Genomic DNA, 18,679 nt, shown 5'->3' with positions numbered 1-18,679 from the left:
TTTGCTGAATTATGCTCTATTCCTGCATTCCATGCAATATCCTTCATGTCCTGATCATCTTAAAATATTTGGTCATCATTTTCTGGTATGTCTTCTTGTTCATGTCCACAGTGTTCTTCTTTTACGATTAGCTGTGTTAAACAGCCCTCTTTCTTTATTGACACTTCTTGTTCCCCTTCAGAGCTTACATTGTCCTGCTTATTCATCTGTAGGTTTTGGTCTGTATCTTGAGCATCTGTGAGTGTCTGTAGTTCCCTGTTTTTACATGTCTGCTGCTGACCAACAGCACAGGTAACATAACTCATGTGCCCCTGCTGGCTTTTAGTTATTTCTTGCAAATTTCCTTTTGAACAAATAACATTCTCATTTTCTCCTACAGAGAGACATTTGGGGTTAATATCTGACATTGCCTCCAAATCAGTACAATGAAATGATTCTCCACATTCAACTTCATCTGCCACTACTTTGGATTCCAAAGCATCATCTATGGACTCATGACATTCCTGGTTCTTTCCAGGATGTATTACTTCCATCAGAGCTTGAAACGGTCTCTCTCTTAAAATATTATCTGAAAATGTTTTTGCACTGTTGTAATTTAGTTCAAGGGCATTCCCACATACATTTTCAGAGTGGGCCATTACATATTTGTTACCAACTGTAACATTACCATCATGTTGGATATTCTCTGGCCCAATGGGTACAATTTGTCCATCTTGAGTTGTCATTTCATTGTTGACTGCTTTAATTGTTTTCTTTTTATCAAGACTGATCTGGTCATTTGTTTCTAGTTCTACTAAATCGCTTTCCATCTGGGTCATTACTTCAGCATTTTCTACCTCTAAAGAATTGTTCATATTTCTAAAACTGTCAACCACCACAGACAATGTATCACATTCCTTTTCATATGTCGTTTTCTTATGTTTCTGCTTGTTTTTCCTTTTCTTCTTTTTCTTTCTACTGGGAATACCAGCAGTTTGGGACTGTTCTGAGATTTTATCTATTTTTGCTGATGGTACAGCCTTTTTGTCTTGAACCACCAGCTGATTGTCTGGGTAAACCAAAGAGCCCAAAGGGGCTGCAAATAGATTACTGGTGAAACCAGGATTTTCCGCTTTTCTTATTTCACTGTTTTCAGTAGAAACTGGACTCGCATACTGATTTGTCATCATAGGTCCCTCAGTAAAGAGAATAGGTTCTAGCACCCCAGCTTTACTTTTTGAGTCTCCTTCTTTCTCTACTTTGATTTCTTCACTGAAACTTAATGTGCATATTTGAGCTTCAAACACATTCTGAGATTGTTCAATGTTATGCAGAATTTGATTCAGGTCCTTATTTAAACCATTACCAATACACACATTATCACTTTGTGTTGTTACATTAGGCTCAGAATAAATGCAATGTGTATGTGGAGGATTGTTCTTTTGCATTCCATGATCCAGATCCTTTGGCTGTTGGTCTTGACCTCTTCTGTTGCCCTCTATATTTTCATCTCTACTCAGCTGCATCTCCTGAGTGCCTGGGAGGTTATTGAAGAGTCAGTGCTAAAGACCATAAAAAAATGAAGGCTGCCAAATTTTTGCATTGGGAATTTTAACAGGTAAAATTAAATTTGTTAAGAAAGAATAAGAGCGCCAAAGCACATTGCACTGAAATGTCTACTCTGGTTTCACAGCATGGACTCACTGATAAAAAAAAAAAAACAATAACATAAGCCTATTTAGATTGTATTTGTAAATCTAGGGGACATCTGTAATGAAAGTTACCCCAGAACCCCACTACTTTAATGTAGTCTGAATCAGGTTTGATATTACAAGCACTGCAGAAATGACCAGTTACATTTTGAGAATATTGTATGCAAGTTGTTACTAATGCAGGAACACCAGAATAAACACTTCTAAGCACAGAGCTGATGTAATTGCAATGTTCCAAATGTACTATCCAAAAGATGTAGGTTATCAGTAAGGAAACTATTTGACTAATATTGTCCATAACTTTACCTTGAATTTTGATTGGGTGTAAAAAAAAATAATTGAGTAGACCATGGTGTCCTCCCTCAACATTAAAAACATCAGGTTAGGTTTATTTTGGCTGTCCTGAAGTAATGGTACTTGTTGAACAGTAATGTGGTTAAATGAGAGTTATTAAGACTGGGGAATACAAGATCCAAAATGATGTTACTGTGTTAATAATAAACATTATATTTACATAGAATGTTTCCAACATAAAATGCAGCTCAAAATACAAATGTGCACAACACTGCCTCTTCATGCTGCAGACGCACATACAATCTAAAAAAGTTACAAACTTTTGGACAAGGAACGCAGAACTACTGGTATTGCTCTTGCCTTTAGCAAAGTAAAAGGCAAGAATTACCATTTCTTAATTGGCAAAAGCTTGAGCCCAGCATAATAAAAAACTATTTTGATAAGACAGACAAACAGGACTAAACGAAAAAAAAGCAGTGCAATAAAATTTTCAGAAACAAATCAATCACAGTGAACAAATTTGCATTAAGCCCAGAAATCATTTAACATACAGTTTAGGCTTGCATGCTGAGAAAAAAAGAAACATTTTGGCACATAGCAATCTATAGCAAATAAAAGCTTACCTAGCACACTGCTCCTCTCTTGTATTTGAGTGCAAGATGATTCATCAGTAACATCATCTCCCACCTCTTTATCTGTGCTTAGGTCAGGTCCAAGAACAATGCCGTGCTTCTAGAAAGAATTGTTCAAAACTGTGGCGTGAGTTCTGCTCCACAAATTTCTATCAGTATTTATCATGCAGGTGTTTCTTTGTGAAAACACCAACTTTAAATAAACAAGGTAACACCTTTCTTCTGACTATTATTCACTGCACTGCACATGCACTGTAGTTATTAACAAATCATCAGCATTAAGACACCAGGAGTAATTTTTAAATGTTGTATGTTGAATGGTAACAAAACTGGTCCCGGTGTAAAATTCCTGGTGGAACCTAGAAAGATGACAAGGCATTTGCACTATCAGCACCAACTATGGACATGTGGATGCACTGCTTGTTTGTTTCCTGCAGCTGGCTGAGGGGGAATGCTTTCTAATGTCTGTTCCCTTGACAGCAGGCTAGACTATGATTACCTCATATTGCAGCTGACTACACAGCTAAAGGATTTTCTTCCATAGAAATGTGGGTCTGAGACAACATCTTTGACTTGGCTTTGATCTTTGGCTATTCACACAGACATAACATCCATCTGATCAGTGGGAAAGCATTGTTGCCTGGTTAAGACATGTGAGAAGTGTTATTGTTAGTGCCATATTGTCTGCCTAGAGAATGCCTAGGAAGCTGGACAATGACAGTTGTCCTGTTGTACTTCCATCAGGTCATTATGAAGGTCTTTGAAAAGTTAGTCATTGGTCATATAAACTCTGTATCAAAATAACGGGCACTGATGCCAAACTAACCGCACTTCATTTGACCCTGTCCAATACAGACAAAAAGACACTTGTGTGAAAAACTAGTCTATGGTTGGCTAAATGCCTTAAAATAGGAATTAAACACAAAATACACACTATATTGCATACATAACCCATTTCTTTTAATGACACCTTGCAGGACGTAAATTTGTATATTCTGTTGGGCAGACCTGGGACTCCAAAACCTCTAAGCCAACAGACAACAGAATGGTTCTCTAGCACAGGGCCACAAGACAACTTGCACTAATCCCTTGATTTTAAAGTATTATGTTATTGTATTATTATATTATTCTGTATTGTATGATTGGTTAGTGGAAACAGGGGACCAAGCGCAGTTAGTGTAATTGTGTTCGTGCTAATGTAATCAGGTAAATTGATATGGATTCTGACAGTATCAGGATCAAATCAGCTTTACATTTCATAAAGATTGGTTAGTGTTAATCTTGTCAAATGCCTGCTAGCATTGCATGCTCCGGATTATGTGTAACTGAATAATAAAAGTGTTAGTAAGGTCATTCATTCTGTGAAAAACAGGTGTCAATCAGGTAATTGTCCTGTTTGGCCACAGAAAATTTGTCAGATGACCCCCAAACACTGAATTCAAGCCACAGTACACTCTGAGCATGGTAGTGCAGGCATCATGATATGGGGATGTTTCTCTTATTATGGTGTCGGGCCTATTTATCGCACAGCAGGGATCATAAATCAGTTTGCATATATCACAATACAAGAAGAGGTCATGTTGCCTTATGTAGAAGAGAAAATGCCCTTGAAATGGATGTTTCAACAAGACAATGACCCAAAAACAGAACAGTAAAAGAGCAGTATCTTGGTTCCAAAACAACGAAATTAAAGTTATGGAGTGGCCAGCCCATTACATTTAATACATTAATACATTTTCCTTCATGCTTTGATTTAGCATATAATGTGCAGTGTTCCCAATGCATTAAAATAAAAACTATTATAAGGATTCTGAGCTTTACTCACATATTTAAATACACTGCTAATATTTTGAACACAGCTGCACATACAGTGCCTTCCATAATGTTTGGGACAGGCAGTTTTATTATTTACCTCTGTACTCCACAGTTGTAAATACTAATAATTCACATGTGGATAAAGAGCACACACTGCCATTACAGCCATCTCCAGTTCCTGTTTGATTTGAGAGCTAGTCCACTTTTTTCAGCATATAAAAAAGCATGCTCAATAGAGTTTAGATTATGTGACTATCCAGATCAAGTGATTTTCCAAATTTTAGATTTAAGAAATTCATTTGTTTCTTTGGCTCTATGTTTTAGGTCATTGTCTTGCTGTAGGATGAAGTGTCATCCAATGAGTTTGAAAGCACTTTCCTAAACTGTAACTGTAACGGTCACATGTTTCATACATTGCTACTGCATCAGCAGGTAAGATGAGTGACCCAGTACTTGTGACAGCCATACAAGCATAAGCCATAACTCTTTCATCACCATTTGCTCTTGCTATCGCTATCACTTTTATATTTGTTAATCTTGGTCACGTTGCCTTTTTTCCAGAACTCTGTAGGGTGGTATAAATAATAAGATAATCACAGACAGATCCACAAGTGTTTATGATCAGTCAGACAAGTGTATTTTTCATTATTAAGTTGAAATTCCTTTGTCACCATGTGAAGGTTACACAGGTCATTGTGCTGTATTTCTACACAAACAAAATGACATTTTAATTATTACAATTTTTTTTCCCATTGATTTTACACAGATTTTACACTGAAATGCCTCGCAAAATGCTGCATTATGCAGTTCTCGCAAGCAGTTTCCTGTCCACCTCACCAAACATATTTACATGGCACTAGAGACGATGTGCTGCATGATGTTGCTATAAATTACACTAATCATTTGCAGCTGTGGTGCACCTGATACTAATTTTAGGTATTTTAAACAGTAATAAATGGGATGTCCTAACTTTATCCTCACAAGAAAGTTTAAATGTGCCCACTTGTTGCCATTTGTTTCCTACTTCATTTGGAAGTCTATTAAACATACAGGCTTAGTTTGTATATTAAGAATAACCTGATGACACATACCTGCCTTTGTTACCCCAACCATTGCACACCTGCAGAATGGTGCTACTGAAAAAGACATCTGCACAGTTTTCAATATCAAGTAAAAACAACAGGGCTTAAGGATAACATTGTTACTTTCATAGATTACATGGTCCTCATGGACTATTCATGTTATTTGGATAACTCTATATTAGCTATATTTAATATGCCACAGGTTTACACGAGTAGGTAATAAGAATCATAGGAATTAATTATTTATTTGGAAGACTGGTGTGGCTCCATCATTTCATACTATCCTGCAAATCTGTTTTTTCCCCCTGCATATTATTGCTTATTTTATTTTCTTATATTTTCAATCCCCACCATTCACAGCTACACTTATGAATTCCTTTTAATCATAGATGGAATAAGCTTTGGGTACTGCATAGATTTGTTAATTATTATTATTATTATTATTATAGTTATCTTTTATACTGATAGTAATGAATATGCACCTTATTTACTTTGTTAAGATAAACTGTGGGTTTTAAAATGCTGAAGTTCATGGTTTGTTAATGACAGTTGATAATATTGGTTACAGGAATCTTAATGTAAAGCAGTACTGATTAATAAAACTTGTAAAGAGTAAAAGGATCAGTCAACTCAAATACACTCAAATGCAATTGACTACACTGTTGCGCACACACAGCAATACCTTCAAAATGTCTCGGAGTTGAACCACCTCATCCCGGAGTTCATCTCGCTCATTTCGAATGGAATCGGAATACTCCTTCTGCTTTTCTAGTGCCTGAGCAGTGTCAAAATTAAAGGAAATAAAAGGCAGAGAACATGATGAGTAGTACTGTGGCTGTGTAAAATCAAATATTTTTTAGAGGTTAAATTTAAAAGATTAATATAAGTTTACTCTGAAAATTTAAAAAAAAGTTATATCACAGTACATTCTCACAGATATAATGTTAAATCAGATATTTATATGGCCTGGTCATAAAGTAGTAAGCTAAAGTGTCTTTTGCCTTTGATTATATTTGTAGAAGCAGAACAGGTTCACACAGCATACCCCAATTTTTTTATTTTTCCATTCAATGGTTTCTTGCAGGTCAGAAATCTCCCTAACGAAGCCATCTTGTGTAAGTCGCAACTGACGCATCTCCTGGTACCAGATAAAATAAGAAAGCATGAGGTAAAACAAAAAAAGAGGGGGGGGTGAGAAATATTTAACTAAAACAACAAAGAAACCCATTTCAAATGGCAAGGCAGTTTGAATACTTTAATTTAAATAGTACTCACAGTCAATAGTTCATCACTTTTCTTCAGTGTTTCTTTCAGTTCACTGAACTGAAACTGCAGTACACTATAGGCTTGTCTCTCTCGCTCTAGATCCTGAAAAAAAACATGAAAAAACAAATCACGTTGCACTTATATATACAAAACATATATCCTAGTCTGATGAATGTTAATTTGTCCTGAAGCCTCATCAATCAACAGATATGGACCAGCAGCTTTACAACCATCAAAATAAGGAAAAATCTGACTTAGTGATTTTGCGTGTGGCATGACTGTTGGTGCCAGATGGGCTGGTTTGAGTATTTCTAGAACTCTGTACCCTGCTAGGGTACAGAATTTTGAAAATGTATTAGTCTAGAATGCTACATGTTGGGCATGTAAGAATGGAGATTTGTAGCATGAAAGTGAGCCCAAAATAAATATGTGACAATTACACTGTGTTACAATTAACCACATCATCTTGTGGAATTAATGCCACATGAAACTAAAGCTGTTCTACCAGATAAGGGAGACCCTACCCAGTTTAAGTGTAGCATTCCTAACAAGGGTCTTTGGAAACGTATATTCCAGTATATCCAAGTTTTTCCAATAATGTCAGTGTTTGTTTTGACCCTGGAGGGTTCATAAAGTTCTGTTCACATAGATTAATTTGCTGACATTGCTGACAAGAAACTGAAACTGATATATATTTTTTTACTACTCAAACGCTACTATCTCTAGGAACTATCGCAAGGAAGAGAATTTTAGGATTATGAAAATTAAACACCCAGTCTATGTTTGAAATTTGGCTCACAGAGATTGCAAATATTTTGTATATAAACAGTTTTTTCTTCTTTTGTTTTTCCCCTTTACCTCTTTTGTTTACCCCTTTGTTATTTGAATTGCAGTATTTGCCTGATTTTTATTAATAAAAACCATTGTATAATTAGTAGAATATATACTGCTGCTAAGACAAAATGTACACCTAACTGAATAACCTGAATAATACTAATGTGACTCCTTCAACTGCCCCCACACCCTGTGTCCACTAACCTATTTGGGTATTGAAATGTCCCTCTACCTTTTGTATTCTCCTATTCTTCAACTCTCCCTTTCTATACTTAGGATAGATAAAGCCTCCCCAAAATACACCACAGCTCAGGTCAACACAGCTGTGCCTATACATTAGTATGTGTAACTCAAACACTGAATATCCATTCTCCTGATTTACAGTGGGAAAAAAAGTATTTAGTCAGTCACCAATTGTGCAAGTTCTCCCACTTAAAAAGATGAGAGAGGCCTGTAATTGACATCATAGGTAGACCTATGAGAGACAAAATGAGAAACAAAATTCAGAAAATCACATTGTCTGATTTTTAAAGAATTTATTTGCAAATAATGGTGGAAAATAAGTATTTGGTCAATAACAAAAGTTCATCTCAATATTTTGTTATATATCCTTTTTTTGGCAATGACAGAGGTCAAACATTTTCTTTAAGTCTTCATAAGGTTGGCACACACCGTTGCTGGTATGTTGGCCCATTCCTCCATGCAGATCTCCTCTAGAGCAGTGATGTTTCAGGGCTGTCGGCGGGCAACACAGACTTTCAACTCCCTCCAAAGGTTTTCTATGGGGTTGAGATCTGGAGACTGGCTAGGCCACTCCAGGACCTTGAAATGCTTCTTACGAAGCCACTGCTTTGTTGCCCTGGCAGTGTGCTTGGGATCATTGTCATGCTGAAAGACACAGCCACGTTTCATCTTCAATGCTCTTGCTGATGGAAGGAGGTTTGCACTCAAAATCTCACAATACATGGCCCCATTCATTCTTTCATGTACACGGACCAGTCGTCCTAGTCCCTTTGCAGAGAAACAGCCCCAAAGCATGATGTTGCCACCCCCATGCTTCACAGTTGGTATGGTGTTCTTTGGATGCAACTCAGCATTCATTCTTCTCCAAACACAACGAGTTGTGTTTGTACCAAACAGTTCTACTTTGGTTTCATCTGACCATAAGACATTCTCCCAATACTCTTCCGGAACATCCAAATGCTCTCTAGCAAACTTCAGACGCGCCCGGATATGTACTGGCTTAAGCAGGGGAACACATCTGGCACTGCAAGATCTGAGTCCCTGGCGGCGTAGTGTGTTACTGACGGTAGCCTTTGTAACGTTGGTCCCAGCTTTCTGCAGGTCATTTACTAGGTCCCCCGTGTGGTTCTGGGATTTTTGCTCACCGTTCTTGTGATCATTTTGACCCCACGGGCTGAGATCTTGCGTGGAGCCCCTGATCGAGGGAGATTAGCAGTGGTCTTGTAGGTCTTCCATTTTCTGATTATTGCTCCCACAGTGGATTTCTTTACACCGAGCTGCTTGCCTATTGCAGATTCAGTCTTCCCAGCCTGGTGCAATTTTGTTTCTGGTGTCTTTCGACAGCTCTTTGGTCTTCACCATAGTGGAGTTTGGAGTGTGACTGTTTGAGGTTGTGGGCAGGTGTCTTTTATACTGTTAACAAGTTCAAACAGGTGCCATTAATACAGGTAATGAGTGGAGGACAGAGAAGCCTCTTAAAGAATAAGTTACAGGTCTGTGACAGCCAGAAATCTTGCTTGTTTGTAAGTGTGTGACCAAATACTTATTTTCCACCATTATTTGCAAATAAATTCTTTAAAAATCAGACAATGTGATTTTCAGAATATTTTTTTCTCATTTTGTCTCTCATAGTTGAGGTCTACCTATGATGTCAATTACAGGCCTCTCTCGTCTTTTTAAGTGGGAGAACTTGCACAACTTGCACTTGCACAATTTTAAGTGGGAGAACTTGCACAATTGGTGACTGACTAAATACTTTTTCCCCCACTGTATGTCAACTTCTAACACTACTTACTACATTTCAATTTTTTTTTAATGCGCTTTAACATCTATTTAACTGTTGAAACAACTAAACTGAATTAAACTGTTCCATGTAAAAAAAGTTAGCTAAATCTGACATTGGCATAGCTAACTAACTATACTGAAAAAGTATATATGTAAATTAGTTCAAATTAAAGCCAAAAGACTGAGTTGATATTTTACTGATAACATATACAGCTGTGCTCAAAAGTTTACATATCCCGGCAGAATATTTGCTTTCTTGGCCTTTTTTCAGAGAATATGAATGATAACACAAAAACTTATTCCACTCATGGTTAATGGTTGGGTGAAGCCATTTATTGTCAAACAACTAAACCAAAAACATCCAAATGACCCTGATCAAAAGTTCACATACCCTGGTGATTTTGGCCTGATAACATGCACAGAAGTTGAATGGCTACTAAAGGTAACATCCTCACCTGTGACCTGCATCTTTCATCAAGCCACTGACGTTTCTGGACTGTGAGTCATGGGGAAAGCAAAAGAATTGTCAACAGATCTACGGGAAAAGGTAGTTGAACTGTATAAAACAGGAAAGGGATACAAAAAAAATATCCAAGGAATTGATACTGCCAGTCAGTAGTATCTTTAAACTGTGATTAACAAATGGAAAATCAGGGGCTCTGTAAAAACCAAAAATTTCAGCCTCAACTGCCAGGAAAATTGTTTGAGATGCAAAGAAAAACCCACAAATAACATCAGCTGAAATACAAGACTCTCTGAAAACTAGCGGTGTAGCTGTTTCAAGATGCACAATAAGGAGGCACTTGAAGAAAAAGGGGCTGCATGGTCGAGTCACCAGAAGAAAGCCATTACTGCGCAAATGCCACAAAGTATCTCGCCTACAATACACCAAACAGCACAGAGACAAGCCTCAAAACTTCTGGAACAAGGTAATTTGGAGTGATGAGACCAAAATCACTTCGTGGCCACAACCATAAACGTTACATTTGGAGAGGTGTCAACAAGGTCTATGATGAAAGGAACACCATTCCTACTGTAAAGCACGGAGGTGGATCGCTGATGTTTTGGGGATGTGTGACCTACCACGGCACAGAAAACTAGGTCAAAGTTGAAGGAAATTTGAATACAGCACGTTATCAGCAAATACTGGGGGCAAATTTGCACTCATCAGCCCGGAAGCTGCGCATGGGATGTACTTGTACGTTCCAACATGACAACGATCCAAAACACAACCTGTCACTGGCTACAGCAGAACAAAGTGAAGGATCTGGAGTGGCCATCTCAATCTCCTGACCTCAATATCATTGAGCGACTCTGGGGAGATCTCAAGCACGCAGTTCATGCAAGACAGGAATTTACAGGAACTGGAGACTTTTTGCCAAGAAGAATGGGCAGCTTTACCATCTGAGAAAATAAAGAGCATCATCCACAACTACCACAAAAGACTTCAAGCTGTCATTGATGTTAGAGGGGGCAATACATGGTATTTAGAACTGGGGTATGTGAATTTCTGATCAGGTTAATTTAGATGTTTTTGGTTGTCATTATGATTTAAAAAGAGAAAACACTGTCGTTTGACAATAAATGGCTTCACCCAACCACTAACAATGAGTGTAAAAAAAGTTTGTGTCATCATTCATATTCTCTAAAAAAAAAAAAAAGGCCAAGAAAGCAGCTGGCAGAGATTAAGAGATTACAATGTTGTGTATGATTTTGCAGAAAACATTTTAAAGAACATGTAAACATTTGAGGCAAAAACATTTAAAGAAATATTTTTTTTACTTTAAGTACATATAGGAGTTTGTACTTAATCATGTATAATTTATCATGTTCCTTCATTTACCAAGTACCTTCAGAAGAGTCTTGCCTCTCTTACTGGAAAACAAGCTCAGGGCAACTCAGACTGATGCTCCTTGTCATATAACAAAAGTAGACAGAGCGTAACAGTCAATGTTAAATAATTAGTTAAATAAATCTGGCTGTACACTGTTTAGGACTCGGAGGGCCAACCACAGGCTAAATTTGGTGTCTATATGACCTACATTTTCTTTTGGCCAATTCATTACATTAGGGTTTCAGTTCAGGTTTTGAGTGCTTGAACCTGAACAATCACAATAGGGTTTCTGCACTGTATGGCTGACTGGAGTCACTAGAAGCAATGACATGGTAAAGTTGTTAGCAATATTTTAAGTGACCTGCAGCCACCAGAGCATTTCACAAAGGTGCTGCTGGGGATATTTTCTGCCGAAAGCCAACAGGCTCCACTATTTAAAGATAAAAAAGGCTGTATGTGAACAGAATATGGAATGTAGCTTTTAATATAAACCTGGTATTAATTTGCTATGGGAATGCTGAAGTGAGTTTCAAAAAGTTTACATGTCATGTACCCATCTTGCATCTTTACCTAAACTTAAACAGTAGACCCCACTCCCCCCCCAAAAAAAAAAAAAAATGAAGGTGCCAGCTTGATTGTTAAAGCTGTTCCATACCTAGTTTGTCCATGTAGTATTCTGAAGAAACTAAGTTTAAGTTCTCATTAAGGCATACCTTACTCTTTTCCTCAAATTCTCGACGAGACTCAGCAAGAAGTTCCTCCAGTTCAATCAGGGAATCTTTTAGATTGTCCACCTGATACATCAGATTTGACTTCTCATTATCAAACTGAGCATTGGACACCATGGCTTTACGGTACTTGTCCTCCATTTCGGCCAGGGAATCCTAAAAAAAAGGCACAGTATTACTGTATATTAACACAATGTATTTACAATTAATGTTAAACCAATTTCAGATGTCTGATTTTTAATTGCAATCTTTTTATATCCCGTTCCAGGCTCATATGCATCTACAGCCTTCTTTCTGAAGACCTCAGATAACTCCTTGGATATGAACATGGTGATACCACCTCACTTCAATCAAGAGTAAAACAAACTAAAATGTCTGAGGTTTAAATACATCAGACTTCTCCAAAATCCTCTCTAACAATGTTTTAATCATTTGTAGCTGAACTGGGGCACCTGAATCCAATTTTAGGCATTTTAGATATAAACACAAATGTTTAGTCTTACTTACTTTTCCTCCCTTATAAGAAAAGTGCATTTCTATTTATTACTTATTATTTCTTTTAAAATGCATCCCTCACCTCACATCTTTACCATTAGACTGCTCTTTCAGACAGTTTGTAGTGTATACAATTTAAATATAACCCATTTACACATTTATACACAGTGTACTTTTCCTTCAACCTTTCTATTAACATATAGCTATTAAAAGTATTATCATATTTTTGCAGTTCCCAAACTCTACTGCATACCTTGGCTTCTTTGAGGCTTTGCACATACTTTGTCTCAACATCTTGTATCTGGTCCTTAAGGTCATGAATCTCCTAAATCAAAAATAATAAAGAAAACAAATCAGACCATAATAAATAAACTGGGTGTACAAAGATTATTATTATTAGTTATTTTATTACATAAGCCTTTAAGTGTTCACTAAAACACCTTTTTACATAAAAAAGCAGTCTACATTCAAAATGATACAGGTGCTAAAAAACATACTTTAAGGTTAATGCCATCTTCATCTTTCAATGGATCTCTATGGTAATCATAAATGCACATGAATGTATATGCTATTTTGGTTGTGTACTAGACACCAAACAGAAATGTGACACATTAGACATGTCGTAATTTTTGAATATCATCCTCATTTAGATATACCATTATAATTTTTAAATGCCATGGTATATGATACCACCATTATACCACACAACCCTAGTTTATTTAAGATATAGGTTTTTTTTTTTTAAACATAACTCATTTTATTTTTTTTATGATGTGTGCACCTCTCCGTTTGCCAAACCACACAGCACCACTATATATTTATTAAAAAGTTAATGTCTTTAAATGACATCACAAAGACACCAAGTGACACCATTTAAAGGCTTTTGGAAGAGCCATGAACAAAAAAGGCCAGTTCTGACATTCTTTCACACTGCTTATTGTTGTTTTTCATGTTTGACGGTGGCAAATGTATATTTCTAGCCTAAATAAACAAACACTGTCTGATATCTGAAGAGTATTCGTTTTAAAATGTGTTACTGGTCTAAGAAGGTGCAAAGAAAGGCATTCAGCAAACAAGTATCAAGATTTAAGAGTACCTTCAGTTCTCGTTTAGAAACTTCTGTATCTGCAGTGGCCGATGAATCTCCACTTCCTATGCAAGAAGAAGTTTCTCCCAGTGAAGTAAGAGTTGCAGTAGTTAAGGCAGATGGTCGAAAGGAGCCCTGAGAACACAACCAATGAGCAAGCTAAGTGAATTGCAGTTGAGGTTGAAAGTTAACATGGACATAAATGGTGTGGCAATATTGGGCTTTCAGTTTGGAGTTCTTCAAGATGTTCTTTTTCTTGGGGGGGGGGCAAATGTATTAATGTTTTAATGTTTCCTGAAATCAGCTCAGTCAAAATTATACATACATGGTAAAATATATACAATGGCACTTAGCAAATTGCACCTTGACCAGACACTTTTTATAGTCATCAACAAGCTTGATCAACATCATCCTCATCACTCATCTTGAGCTGGTAGAGTTCAATTAAATTTCTTGGTTAGAGTCCACATACTATCATTAGGGTTGAGGTCAGGACTTTAGGAAGACTTTATGTTTAAATGTTAGACTGTGTTATTAATTCCACAACCATCTACATGTCTATGTATACTTTTACCCAATTTGTAAAACACATTTTTGCACTAAATTATTTTTCTATTAAAGTTGTACTCATTCTGCCCAGAAAAGGAACCGTCCAAAAGAATAACTGAAAGCCCAAAAATGGCGTATGATTCATGTTCATGATAAATCATGATTGATTGTAAACTTCCACAATTCTAAATGCTGAATCTGGCCTCAAATAAGAACTATTTTCAATATTCAAGTCTACTAAATCAGTACTGACTGTATAGGGTTGTAATGCTGTAATGTAACCAACCTTTTCCAGGAAGACTCCTTGTAACTGATCATCCAACTGTAGACAGAAAATTGGTAAAGGAGTTACTATTGTAAAAGGTGTATATAGCACACTCATCATGTCATGCAATTTTTTCCATGATAAACTTGAAGATGTTCTAGGTTCAGAAACTGATTACCTTGGCATAGATAAATAATTTAAGATCCATTACATAGAAGTTACATAAAGAACCTCAAACACTGTCCAGCAAAACGCCTGTCGAGCAAAACGCTCTGCCTGTCTGTCAGTCCCTCCACAACCCTCTGCAACCTCTCTACAACCCTGTCTGTCCATCCCTCTACAACTCTGTCTCTCTACAGCTGTCTGTCTATCTGTCAATCTACAGCTCTACATTTGTCTGTCTGTCCATCTACATCTTTTCATCCAGCTGTCTATCACTCTACTGCTCTCCGTTTGTCTGTCTGTCTGTTCATCCCCCTACAGCTCTCAATCAGTCTGTCTGTCTATTACGCTACAGCTCTCCGTCCGTCTATCCCTCTACTGCTCTCTGTTCATCTGTCCGTCCTGCTACAGCTCTCTGTGGCCGCCTGCCTGTCTTGCCACTGCTCTCCGTCCACCCACTGCTCTCCGTCCGTCTGTCTGTCCCTCTAGCCCCAACCCAATCTTTGATCAAAAAAGTTTTGGCACCCTACATTGCAGCCAAATGTTCGTTGGCACAACTCTATTAGCCAAATGTAGTGAATGAGCTTTTGCCAGCCACTTTTTTGGCACCCTACATATTAGCTAAAAGTTTCTAGATTAAGCTCACCTTACTAACACATTAACAATCAGCACCTATATGACAGGAAAACTTCTGAGCTACAATCACGCTTGCAGTTTCTCCAGGAACTGCATGTCTACTTTTTTTTTTACCTCTGTCCTTCTACAGTTCACCATGTCTGTCTGTCTGTCTGTCTGTCTGTCCCTCCACAGTTCACTATTTCTGTTCCTCTGCAGCTATCTCTCAGTCAGTCTGTCTGTCCTGCTGTCCCTCTTCAGCTAGCTCTCAGTTGGTGAGTCGATCTGTCGGTCTGTCCCTCTGCAGCTATCCCAGTCTCTCTGTCTATTCCTCTACCACAGTTTCTCTGTCCCTCTACAACTCTGTCTATTTTTTTAATGCCAATGTAAACAATGTAACAATGTAAATCTGCTTAAAGTGTAGAGCGCTCACCACTGGGCTTTGGCACCTGGAGCTCACTTTGGAGGGCGTCCTGGAACATGAACTGAAAAACCCGCTGCACTCAGACGACTAAGCATCACAAATACGAAAGAGGGAGAGAGTGTTAAATGCAAGCAAGGGAAGAACATTAAAATAAAAAGGACACAAAATGGAGGATGATAGATGCCAACTCACACAGTAATTGCAAATATGTAAATATGTTTACATGTTTCTGCATTGGTCTTCTGTTTTGGTCTCTTTATAAGGGCTCAACTCAGACAGTCAGCAATTTAATTGAGCCAATGTCTCTTAAAACCAATAATATTGTAATGTATGTTCATAATGAAATAACTAAGATGTTGATGTATATATATATATATATATATGTAGGCTTTTACACACAATCATCCATCAAATCCATCAAAATATTCCTGGGATCGGTACATCACTACTACTATGTATTTAACAGCCTATGCCTTATAGGTGCACACTTTTCTCTTATCAGCGTCTTAACATGAACCATGTTGACTTCTCCAGAACATTCAGATGGCAAAACCGACCGTGGTAACAAGTATATAAAGGAATTTAGAACATAAGACTTAATTTCTTAACTTAAACTGAGTTTCAGGTATATTAGTAATAATTAAAAATGACACAGGAAAAAAGCAATAAAGAAAGAGAGGTGGAAAGTGTCACACAAAAAAAACACACAAGATTGGTAAAACCAGTGAGCACTCTTAAGACCTTCGCAACCTTATTGTTGCAAAACATACTGATGCCATTGGTTACAGAAGAATTTCTACTGAAGGTTCCAGTAAGCGTTGTTGCGGCCATAATCCGGAAGTGGAAAAAACATAATTTCAACAACATTTCAACATAAAGCGGCCATGACCAGGTGGTCCCTGTAAGATTTCTAGAAAAAAAACTTTCAATATACCTTAGACAAAGTGGCACCGCTTAAATGTAAAATGACAAGGCAAAAAAAGCTTGGAACAGTACAAACTCATACCTTGGTATGATACAAATGGTACAGATTTAAGAACAAAAATGGCAGTCAACCAAGTCTCCAAGTCTATGCTAAAAACTAATCTATTAAGTTTAGCTTTTGGTAATTGACTTTTCCCTTTAAACTAAGGTTGTTTTTGTACTTTTTGTAGTTGTCTTCAATTGTGTCTGTAGTAAACTGAGATGTTGGAGCGGTCATCCCCTCGCTTGCATGCAATCTCTCAGGTTTGTGGACGATAAATGCCAGTGTTTCAGGGTGCCCTCGTGGCTGTGTTACCTTATGGCTCCCTACTTTTAATTAGGCTGTCAGCCACACTCTGATTACTGTTCAACATTATCTGTACTCGGTAAATGCAGAACAAATTTTTCTTTACCTTCTCCGAGTTATTGACTGGACACTTATCCTGATCCGGTCTGACCGCTAAGCTCTTCTGTACTTGTGACAGACCAGCTGCCCACCAGACTGACAAACCTAATATTGTGATACTACTATATAATTTTCCTACACTGCTATCGCCTAGTGTTGTATAGTTGCCCCTGAGGTTACAGTATATTGCCAAAAGTATTTGCTCGCCTGCCTTCGCATGCATATGAACTTGGGTGACACCCCATTCTTAATCCATAGGGTTTAATATGATGTCGGGCCAACCTTTGCAGCTATAACAGCTTCATCTCTTCTGGGAAGGCTTTCCACAAGGTTTAAGAGTGTGTTTATGGGAATTTTTGACCATTCATTCATTTACATTTACATTTAAGGCATTTAGCAGACGCTCTTATCCAGAGCGACTTACAAAAGTGCTTTGTTATTTACCCAAGAAAAACCTTAGCTAGTTAGAATAGTTCAAAGATACCTTTAAGCTTTAGACATTACTAAGCACAAGTCAATAAGGTGACCATAGTACTCTGCTATTCATCCAAGTACTCTCTGAAAAGGTGGGTCTTCAGTCTGCGTTTGAAGACAACGAGCAACACAGCCATTCGGACACCCAGGGGAAGCTCGTTCCACCACTTTGGTGCCAGGACAGAAAAGAGCCTGGACGCTTGTCTTCCATGGAATTTGAGGGTCGAGCCGAGCCGTACTTGAAGCTCGAAGGGCTTTTGACCATTGCCAGAAACGCATTTGTGAGATCAGACACTGAAGTTGAACTAGAAGGCCTGGTTCGCAGTCTCCGCTTTAATTCATCTCAAAGATGTTCTACCAGGTTTCTGCGCAGACCAGTCAAGTTCTTCTACACCAAACTCGCTTATCCATGTCTTTATGGACTCTGCTTTGTGCACTGGTGAGCAGTCATGTTGAAACAGGAAGGTGCCATCCTCAAACTGTTCCCACAAAGTTGGCAGCATAAAACTGACCAGAATCTCGATATGCTGAAGCATTAAGAGTTCCTTTCACTGGAATTAAAGGGCCAAACCAAACTCCTGAAAAACAACCCCACACCATAATCCCCCCCTCCACCAAACACTTAGCACAATGCAGTCAGACAAGTGCCATTCTCCTGGCAACTGCCAAACCCAGAGTCGTCCACTGGATTGCCAGATGGAGCATGATAAAACCACAATATTGTGGCGCAATAGATAAAACCACTAGCTGCCAGTGAGCTATTACGCTATGTTGGAAACCAGGGTTTGATTCCCAGTTTGGGTGCACTACACCAGAGTCCTTGGGCAAGACTCCTCACACTGCATTGGCCCACTTCTGTAATATGAGTAACCATGTAAGTCGCTCTGGATAAGAGCGTCAGCTAAATGCTGTAAACGTAAATGATTCGTCACTCCAGAAAACACGTCTCCACTGCTCTAGAGTCCAGTGGCGGTGTGCTTTACACCACTGCATCCACAATGCTTTGCATTGCGCTTGGTAATGTAAGGTTTGAAT

General features: G+C 38.0%; 1 protein-coding gene across 8 annotated transcripts in view; it reads right to left on the bottom strand.

Moving 5' to 3' along the window:
* lrrfip1a (leucine rich repeat (in FLII) interacting protein 1a) overlaps positions 1 to 18,679 on the bottom strand; it is a 49,669-nt gene that overhangs the window by 12,251 nt on the left and 18,739 nt on the right. For 6 of the 8 annotated variants that reach the window (XM_072686428.1, XM_072686432.1, XM_072686430.1 and 3 more), the window contains 10 exons: positions 15,811 to 15,888; positions 14,622 to 14,657; positions 13,796 to 13,921; positions 12,953 to 13,024; positions 12,190 to 12,360; positions 6,790 to 6,882; positions 6,560 to 6,652; positions 6,197 to 6,289; positions 2,609 to 2,717; positions 1 to 1,516 (listed from right to left, as the gene is read on the bottom strand). The exon at positions 1 to 1,516 is cut by the window's left edge and continues 217 nt beyond it. In XM_072686428.1, coding sequence (XP_072542529.1) covers positions 60 to 1,516; positions 2,609 to 2,717; positions 6,197 to 6,289; positions 6,560 to 6,652; positions 6,790 to 6,882; positions 12,190 to 12,360; positions 12,953 to 13,024; positions 13,796 to 13,921; positions 14,622 to 14,657; positions 15,811 to 15,888 — 2,328 coding nt within the window. In that variant the 3' untranslated portion in view covers positions 1 to 59. The remainder of the gene's footprint in view (positions 1,517 to 2,608; positions 2,718 to 6,196; positions 6,290 to 6,559; positions 6,653 to 6,789; positions 6,883 to 12,189; positions 12,361 to 12,952; positions 13,025 to 13,795; positions 13,922 to 14,621; positions 14,658 to 15,810; positions 15,889 to 18,679) is intronic. The other 2 variants (XM_072686429.1, XM_072686436.1) reach the window with 2 other exon arrangements.

This window comes from Salminus brasiliensis, chromosome 8, assembly GCF_030463535.1.
Source record: "Salminus brasiliensis chromosome 8, fSalBra1.hap2, whole genome shotgun sequence".
Lineage (NCBI taxonomy): Eukaryota > Metazoa > Chordata > Actinopteri > Characiformes > Bryconidae > Salminus > Salminus brasiliensis.
This window is presented reverse-complemented; position numbering and strand designations above follow the sequence as displayed.